Raw genomic sequence first — 9,608 nt, 5'->3', positions numbered from 1 at the left:
CATCAACATATTTTAGCTCAAAATTAATTTGTTAATTAAAAAAAAAGTCCACGAGTAAAATATTTTGTCTTCCTGTTGCTGGAATTCGATGTTTGAGATGACTGCAGGGACAGATTCTACATTTTATGGAGAAATAGCACGAGTAACTCCTGGAAACAGCTGGACTGGTGCCACTAACACTAAACTAACGAAGAGAGCTGCGGAGTCGGAGAAGAGAAAAAATGCGGCGGACGAGCGCAGACAAGCAACAAAATTAAGCTAAAAATGACAAAATCTGTTTTTATTAAATCATAGTCTGTATATAAAATGAATGAATACACGAAATATATCTGACATACTTTTAATAACAGCCCAATTAACAGATTTTCAAAACGAAAGGAAAAGACTGAGTGACATATGCTGCTGAGTTTGGTTCATTTTTGTGTGGAGCGGCACTCTACGAAAGTTCACGGAAAGGAAACCGAGATGACAGAAATAAAAGTAGACACACTGCAGTTTTAGATCTGTATGACCAAAAATGTCGAGAGTTGTTCCGCTATTCAATTGCGCCGGCGCCTCATGCACACACAGCATTGCAAATGTTGCAGTCTGTTAATTATAAGAATAAAATACAATCAGTCAAATATAGAAACACTGGTAAAAAATTAAATAGTGCGTACTGCGTAGTACAATCCGTGCCGTTCAACCTGAGCCCGGGTCAAACACAAATTTGCTCATGTGAGGAGGATGTTTTATAAGCGCGTTAAGTACAAATCCTGGTTTACATAATAGTTTAGCATTCAAATAGATCACCAATATGGACACGTTTAATTAGATTCATGCCGAATGAGAGAGGTAGGCTGCGTGAGGACAATGCCGTTTGCTTTCAGTTTCGCTTTTAGTCTAAATCGTTTGGGCTTGTTTAGCAACTTATATTCTTCATTCTTGTTTTGTTCTGAAAAACATTTAAAATAGCCTATAGGCTATTTATTGTGTTTAATGTTTGTACATTATAACACTTTGCTTTATTTACCGGTGTTATTTATGAATGTATTAATGCGGTTTGTGCTTATCGGTGTTAAACCTAAACTACAACGTAACATTAATAGACATACCGGTAGGCTCACCAAATTATGTTTTTATAATTTTATGCCAGCTATCCTAATCTTAATGTATAATATTTTGGAATTTTATAATCTGTGGATATTTTGATGAAAGTAACTCAAAAGTAACTTAAAAGTAGTGTAACGCATTACAATTTAGAGACAGTAATATTGTAATGTAACTAATTACTTTTAAAAGACAGTAACTAGTAATATATAATGTATTGCATTTTGGAAGTAACTTGCACAACACTGTCAGTCATACATACATAGTCAAAAGAGTCGATTCTTGCATTATCTGTGCCTGCCTACTTTTCAAAAACGCAAATGAAAAATTGTTCGCCCGAACAGGGACTTGAACCCTGGACCCTCAGATTAAAAGTCTGATGCTCTACCGACTGAGCTATCCGGGCTCTTGTATACTGCTCCCAGAGTTCCGTCTGAAAATATACCGCGTGCACTCTCAAAAAATTCAACTTCCGGTAAAGCAGAGCGCATTTTTTTTTTTCTTAATTTTTTTTGTTAGGACGTCTCTAGGTAGGTGTCCTTCGCAATAAAGACATCATTATAATCGCGTTTTAACTGTTTGTTCGACTCCGCACGCACAGCAACGTGACATACTTAGGAACGTCATTTTAACATGTTCTGTAAATGTGCGGCTCGAGTTTCAAGGGCGCTGCGGCCTGCGCATCCCCGGTGTGGAGTATTGACACTGCCCGCTCGAAGCGACGCTGTATCGTCCAGCGGAACGTCCTGGTCTCGTTGGACATATGACCGGGGATCAAGTAACTCTGCCTGGAATTCCAAGGTAAAGCGTGATTTAGAGACCGTTGTGTTGGAATTAGTAAATGTGTATGTTATTTTGGACATAATACGCAGTACTAATATAAATATGTCGCACTTAAGGTTCCTCAAGTACCCACATGGGAGCCCGTAACTGAAAATCAACTTCCGCCGGTAATGCCTCTTATTGCACACGTTTATGCAGCTTATGTTGTACACATGCAGTAAATTAATTTGTAGCATTGGACAGTGTGGAAAAATGTGCATTGCCGACAATTTTATCATGTGTTCAAATGTTTCTCATTGCCTTTACTTTGACATTCTTTACTGTTTCTCGCACCGCCCAGTAGAGGGCAGCATAAAAACATAGTTGAGAAACTGAGTAGCATCTAACCCTAGTGTTTATGTGAAAGTTTTGCTTGAACAGCGATTAATTATTAATAAAGTAAGAATATTATTTCTGTATATATATGATTTTGTACATGCACTGTTTGTACATACATTACATATAAACACACATTTACAATGCATTTTTCCTTTTTATTTTGTACATTCGTATTTTAGTTTGTTTATTTTGTACATACATCACATATAGAGTTTAATAATACTTGGAAATAAACCTAATCCTGATTTATTATTAATAAAAATAAAATTAAGAATTAGTTTTCCTAAAAGAACTGATAATATAACCATGTTTAACATTTATTTGCAGCCAACAAGAGTCTCGGCAGATTTAGTGGACAAGTTGGAAAGATTAGCCCTTGTTGACTTTGGCAGTAAAGAAGGGGTGGACTGTCTGGAGAAAGCCATTCGTTTTGCTGATCAACTTCATGTCGTCAACACTGACGGTGTGAAGCCGATGGATTCAGTTCTGGAGGACAGGTATTTAATAATCCTGCTGAAGCTCACATAAGTTATGTGACAGTGTGCTAGTTGTTCCGTGTATGATTTTCAGTCAGTTTGGAGGTATCCTTTGCATTAAGTCCCTTTTCGGTGGTGTTTTCTTTGGTTGACTGTTATGGTTAAAAAATATTTGCTGTATTTTCTCAATGCAAAGTAGTGGCTACAGTCCAACTCTCCAAATATGTTTGCTCACATTACAGTGTCACCATGTTACCATTTTATAGAAGCTAAACTTTACCTTTGAACTTCCTGTTGTGTATAGAGATCTGTTTTTGAGAGATGATACGATAACAGAGGGTGAATGTGCAGAGGAGCTGCTTCAGCTAGCCAAAAACACAGTAGAGGAATACTTTGTTGCACCTCCAGGTAAAAAAAAGGAACAAAATTATAACTAAAATGATTAGCTGTTCTATCAGAGCTTCATAACAAATTCATCTTTATTTTAATATTTAGCATTGAGGTTTGTATAATTTAAAGAGATATTTCACCCAAAAATAAAAATACTTTCATTAATTACTCACCCTCATATCGTTTCAAACCCGTTAGACCTTTGTTGGCCTTTGGAACACAAATTAAGATATTTTTGATGAAATCCAAGAGCTCTTGACCCTGTCTAGACAGCAACACAACTACAATGTCCAAGGTCCAGAAAGGTCCAAGAACACAAAGTGGTCCATAGTTTTCATTTTTTGGTGAACTATCACTTTAATGATTTAACCAGAGTAGGCCTGAACTAAGATTCACAGTTTCAATTAAACAGTTTGTACTTTGTACTTCTAATTAATTGAACATGTGTACTACGCACATAAATAATCAATCTTTCTTTTAAATGCAGGAAACATCCCACTACCTAAGAGAGAAGAGAGATCTGCTATGCTTAAACACTCCGAATTTTGACGGATATATGTAACATGACACATATGCTCTGACTTTCATTATAATAAATATTTATATTTTATCTTGTGTGCCATTTATGTTTTTAATAATAAATAATAAAGCAAGCACAAATAGAAATTAATTTAAATAAACACGTTTAAAAATAACCAACACGAAAAGATATTACTAAGAATAGATGAATCAAAATTATTAGATAATATGTTAATAATATCAGGTTTGGTTTGGTTTTTTGCCTGTACAAAAAGTGATCAAGGGAAATTTCCCCCATTCCAATAATCACTTTTGTTCTCTCTATTTGTTGTTTGTCTATTAATACACAAATAAGAATGTTTCTGGGTTTGGCTCTGATGTATCTGAACAAGAACGCATTGTTGATTAAACTTTACCGAACATTCTGCTGTATCATTGATACAGCAGCGGTTAGGTGGAATGGAAACAGAAAGTGACTAAGTTTTCAGAAACGAAACATTATTGTTTATGGGCGGGACTTAACTTGACGCTTTAAATTCATGCCTCAGTCCAAGAACGTCATTGGCGCGATTTACCTGACTTCAAACAGACCATTCAGCAGCAGATATGAACAGCTCGGTAAGTCTCATGAGAATATTCCACGTAAATAGCATATAATAAATTCAATATAATCACGATTTTAAAATAAGCTGAGGAAGCTGTGGTAGTTTCAGATGTCATTGTTGTAATTAATATTTTGACAGGTGATGGAACTGACAATAAAACTGATGGGAGGAGAACCTCAGAGTCTGGAGGTGAGCTGTGAAGCTACAGTTGGCGAACTCAAGCAGCGCATTTCTCCGCTCTTCAATGCACCTCCTTTCACACAGAAGCTTTTTGTCGAAAACGGTGGTGAACGTATCACCCTGGATGATGGTTCCAGAAAACTCTGCGATTACGATTTGCCCGCAGGCTCAGTTGTAATCCTGTTCATCACCAGACCTTTCCAGGTGTTGGTTCGAAACGAAAAGGGTGAAATAGGAACGTATGATGTTACTGTCGAAGAGACCGTAGATCAGCTCAAGACTAAGATCTACAACAAAGAGAGAGTCCCAGAGGATCAGCAAGTACTGATTTACGAGGGCAAACCGCTGGAGTCTGGAAAGAAGTTGCGAGACTACAGCATCAAGTCAGGAGACACCATTCAAATGACTCTCCGTCTTCGAGGAGGTTAATAGAGGCGATCTATTCCTCTAAAACGCGACCAGGATTTATAACTGATCCAATTTATTAAGGACTAAACACTAAATATGCCAAAATAGAAAAGTCATAAAGACAGTTTGGAAAAGATTATCTACTAGGCCTATATAAAGTGCACAAAGAATAAATATTAAGGTCAGAATGTTTATCTATATGTCGATAATGTCGGGTATGGTTTACTTTACTTGTCTTTACATTCCAAGATCATGGGAAGTTTCTTCATTCCAATAATCCATGATGTTCAGTACTTTTGTTGTTTATCTAATATATAAAAGAATGAGAATTATTTACGAAGTTATATAAAATATGGATAGATGTTTTTTGTTGTTGTTGTTGTTGTTGTTTTCAGAAATGAAACATTATTGTTTGTGGGCGGGGCTTACGATGACGCTTTGAATTCATGAATCCGTCCAAAGACACATTGTATACATTATTTGATGCTGGAGTGATTTCATAAATGCATAATTTATAATAATAACATCATTGTGCTAAACGCGGATTTTAAAAAGAGTATTTATATTTTATTCTATTTAATATCTATTCGTAGCAGAATATTTATTTTATTATTTGTAATTTAATGTATTCATGTAATTTAATAAATGTATAAACTATGAAATACATGTAGTCTTTACTCATAGAGTTCCAGTTTAAGGTTTCTGTATATGGTCTTGCCAACCTCTTTCTTGTTCAATAAAATGTCAATGCTCAAACCAGTCCTGTGTATTTTGCATGTTTTTTGACTTGTTATGGAGTAACTGGTAAACACAAAACAGTTTCATTCATAACTTCAAACATTTTCATATTGTGGATCACTAGATGTAAAATGTCATGTTGTATTAATATATAGGCTGTCTGTTTCCATTGGCAATGAATTAGAGCTGACCACAAATCAAAATTAATAACATTACATTATCACTTCTACTAAAACCATAACTCAATACTTGAGATTAAGACATATTTGTGACCCTGGACTACAATAGTTATATTTAATCTAAAAGCTGAATAAGCTTTCCATTGATGTATAGTTTGTTAGGATAGGACATGGTATAATATTTTTTCGAGATACAACCATTTGAAAATCTGAAATCTGAGGGTGCAAAAATATTGAGAAAACCACCTTTAAATTTGTCCAAATGAAGTTCTAGCAATGCATATAACTAAACAAAAATTTAGATATATTTACGGTAAGAATTTTCCTAAATACCTTCATGGAACATGATCTTTACTTAATATCTTAATGATTTTGGCATAAAAGCAAACCCTATCATTTTGACCCATACAATGTATTTTTGGCATTATAAATAATTATCATTAAACTTAGATATATAAATATATATATATATATATATTTGCCTTTCATATAGTGTGACAGGTGTGTCCCTAACATGTAAGATATTATTGAAACACATTTCTGAAGGACCCCTTAATGTACTGTTTATGATCAACAAATCCACATTTTAGTGAGTCATTCTGTGACTTTTAGCCTTTATTTAATATAATTGTAAGTAACTGCTTATATTTTCTGTCACAATTATGAACTCTTACAAACTGCAAATAAATAGTTGGACATTTTCAACAATGTTATTTGCCTGTGCTGATAATTCAGTCTCAGTTTGAAGTCAGATTGATGTCTCAATTTATTTATTCATTGAGGTGAACACTAAATTTGTCAATATTTATAATACATTTTTGACAGATTATTGTTTTAACTGACATGCTGACCCTATTAAGTAGCAAATACACATTTTTTGGACAAAATCGACAAAGAAGTAGCTTGCAAACATATATTAGATGCCTAAATATGTTTCAAAATAGTTCCTTCAGTAAATTAAGTATCATTTTAATTTTGTATAGCCATGGCTGCTTTAACTTCAAAAGTGGCATCAGAATATTTAGAGAAGAATAAACTCATTCTGGGCAATAAACACAAATGCTATTATAAATAGTAACAATATTGTCACCTGCCATATATCAGGTGAGACTAGTTTGCACTGTATCATGAAATAGTTAACCATCGTCACAATGGACCAGGTGTATTTTGCTCTTACATGACGTGCTCACTTTACCTGGATTTCCCCAATCGCATGACCATGTGGAATGCTTTCTCATTCCAGTGATGTCTGTTCAGGATCTATCCTGTTATGTGTAAATGAAACTTTCAAGTAAGATTATATTTATTTTTCATTTTTATTGTTTTAACAACCTAGGCCTACAAAACGTTCTATATGGTTATTTTTTTATTTTTAGCTTCCCAAATATTTTGGGATCCAAACATTTATATATTTATTTATGAGATTTATTTATAATTTGAAATATTTATGAGATTTATTTATAATTTGTGAAATAAATAAATAAACAAATAACTGCAACTTGTAACTTGTAGAGGAACGATTTCTAAGGAGTAACGTCAGCGATTGTGTGAGAATGGAAACCGAAAGTGACTGAGCAAGTTTTCAGAAACGAAACATTATTTTGAGGCGGGGCTTGAGGTGATGCCTATATATTCATGGTTTTGCACACTGTCGGTGTTTGACTTCGGTGCGACTTAGCAGTCTTACTTTTGGAGAAAGCAATCCAGCGCAAGCCATATTCAGCAGAAAACTCGAACAACCAGCCTGGTAAGCAACATTATTATTAACGCCATTCTCCATGTTTTAATTAAGTAACTTATGGTGTAGTTTTGAGGATTTTATTTAATTTATATTTGATCTTATTTTGAAAGATCATGCAGCTGATAATAAGACTGCTGAGCGGACATGAGAGTCATCTGGACGTGAGCGGTGATGCTACAGTTGGTGAACTCAAGCAACTAATTTTTAAGCACTTCAGAGAGCCTCCTTACAAACAGAAACTTTCTGCAAATAACGGTACCCGTCTCAGCCTTGAAGATGATTCCAGAACCCTCAGCAGTTACGGGTTGCACCCTGGATCAGTGGTGAGTCTGCTCATCACGAACCCTGCGCCTTTCCAAGTGTTCGTCAGGAATGAGAAGGGCCAGACGGGAACGTATGAAGTTGATATCAACAATGAGACCGTAGATCAGCTCCAGACGAAGATCTGCCGCAAAGAGAAAGTCCCCGTGGATCAGCAGAGACTGATTTACAATGGAAGACAGCTGGAGTCTGGCAGGAAGTTGCAAGAATACGATATCACACAAGGAAGCACCATTCACATGACTCTCCGTCTGCGAGGAGGTTGATCGGTTAAATGTGCGCAGGACTAAAAAGTGTTAAGTGATGTATTATTAGTTGGTAACAGAATGTTATGGTTCAGTCACTTTTTGTGGTTGATCAAACGTCTTAATTGTGAAACAAACTGCGCAAAAAGGACTAAAAAGTGTTAAGTGATGTAAATATTAGTTGGTAACAGAATGTTATGGTTTAATCCTTTTTTTGTGATTGGTAAAACCTCTTAATTGTGAAACATCATAATGTCTTAAGAGCTCATGTAATTGTATTTATCTGCCCGTTATAGGCTGTAACTGTATCTTTTATCGTTATGAATTGCCTTTCACTGTAACAAAAATAATAAATGCTTCAATCATTCCCAAGAAGTGTTTCAGTTCAGTTTTTATCAACTTGTTTTCTAGTTCAGTTGTTCTCAAACTATTGTGATTTACTGAATTTAACTCACAATTTCTACCCAAAAAGCTTGGCATAAGTATAAAATGTTTATTCTTTATATAAATGACTGTGGGAAATCACACTATTATACTTAGGATACCGCATATATCCAAGTTTTCCAAAACGGGACTCTGATTCCTCAAGAAAATAATAATAAGATGTGTGTGATCTTGATTTTTAGCTCATTTTAATACTTGTTTTCCTTATTAAAATCATTTTTGAGAAAAAAAACATGACCTTGTCACTTGAGGACAAAATAGGTAAAGATATATCTACACATATTCACAATGCCACACACACTTGTCATGTGAGGTGTTTATGCTCACACAGGAATGGAGAACAATAATAAAGAAATTCTTACAATTCCAGAAAAGATCACTGTAGGGATTTTATGTTTCCTGTTGACATTCTAATGTCCTGTAGTAAAACCAGACTTAAACAACTAGACTATACAAAGTATTTTTTATTGTCATAGAGTCATTAAAAGGTTGCTGTGTCTCTAGAAACCATATACAAAACATGGTACAAGACAAATGATTATAAATGGAAAGTGATCTTTACTAACAGACGGATACCATGCACCAAGTTCTGCAAATATCAGAATGGGCGTGGTTGCTCTCTTTAGGGCATGTTTAGGGCTTTAGGGCATGTTTCAGGAAACCCTCAGTCTCATGGGATCATGGGGAATACCCTCTTTCCAATGATTCACTCAGGAGAATGGAAAATGAAAGTTGTGCAAGAAGCTGTCAATGAAATACCTTTTCTTTATAAAACGACAAACAGCCTGTCTCTAAAATTGAAAAATAAACTGCACTGTAGCACAAATCGTGTATTGGAATTATTGTGGCAACAAATCTAAAGTCAGCATGATACCATTTGGAACCTTTATTTTTGAGTGTTGAGTATAATTGCATATTTAATGGATGTTAACAAATAAATAATAATAGTAAAATAATAATGATAAAATCACATAATAAAAATTTCTCATTGGTGCAGTCGACAAAATTCCACTGTTTTGTAACTCCTGTGCATGAGAATTCAAGCTCCGAACACACCTAGATGTTTGTGCCTTGCATCATGTTTATGGCCTGTTATGCTCACTGCTTTTTTG

At 34.8% G+C, this 9,608-nt stretch overlaps 3 protein-coding genes and 1 non-coding gene across 4 annotated transcripts; 3 read left to right on the top strand and 1 right to left on the bottom strand.

The window, feature by feature from the left end:
• Positions 1–1,422: 1,422 nt before the first annotated feature.
• Positions 1,423–1,495, bottom strand: trnak-uuu (transfer RNA lysine (anticodon UUU)). The gene has a single exon. It is a non-coding gene; the product is annotated as a tRNA-Lys (tRNA).
• A 55-nt stretch (positions 1,496–1,550) lies between these two features.
• gatc (glutamyl-tRNA amidotransferase subunit C) lies at positions 1,551–3,726 on the top strand. The gene is made up of 5 exons (XM_073840529.1): positions 1,551–1,890; positions 1,989–2,039; positions 2,578–2,747; positions 3,031–3,134; positions 3,604–3,726. Exons 1-5 carry the CDS (start codon positions 1,723–1,725, stop codon positions 3,663–3,665), a joined length of 555 nt encoding a protein of 184 aa, XP_073696630.1. The 5' UTR covers positions 1,551–1,722; the 3' UTR covers positions 3,666–3,726.
• LOC141335160 (ubiquitin-like protein ISG15) lies at positions 3,705–5,579 on the top strand. Its single transcript, XM_073840531.1, has 2 exons — positions 3,705–4,253; positions 4,379–5,579. The coding sequence occupies exons 1-2, from the start codon at positions 4,242–4,244 to the stop codon at positions 4,847–4,849; spliced, it is 483 nt and encodes a 160-aa protein (XP_073696632.1). The 5' UTR covers positions 3,705–4,241; the 3' UTR covers positions 4,850–5,579.
• Positions 5,580–7,396: 1,817 nt separating this feature from the next.
• LOC141335161 (uncharacterized) lies at positions 7,397–8,427 on the top strand. The gene is made up of 2 exons (XM_073840532.1): positions 7,397–7,492; positions 7,597–8,427. Exon 2 carries the CDS (start codon positions 7,600–7,602, stop codon positions 8,071–8,073), a length of 474 nt encoding a protein of 157 aa, XP_073696633.1. The 5' UTR covers positions 7,397–7,492; positions 7,597–7,599; the 3' UTR covers positions 8,074–8,427.
• The last annotated feature ends 1,181 nt before the right edge of the window (positions 8,428–9,608 follow it).

Source organism: Garra rufa, chromosome 5 (genome assembly GCF_049309525.1).
Source record: "Garra rufa chromosome 5, GarRuf1.0, whole genome shotgun sequence".
NCBI lineage: Eukaryota > Metazoa > Chordata > Actinopteri > Cypriniformes > Cyprinidae > Garra > Garra rufa.
This window is presented reverse-complemented; position numbering and strand designations above follow the sequence as displayed.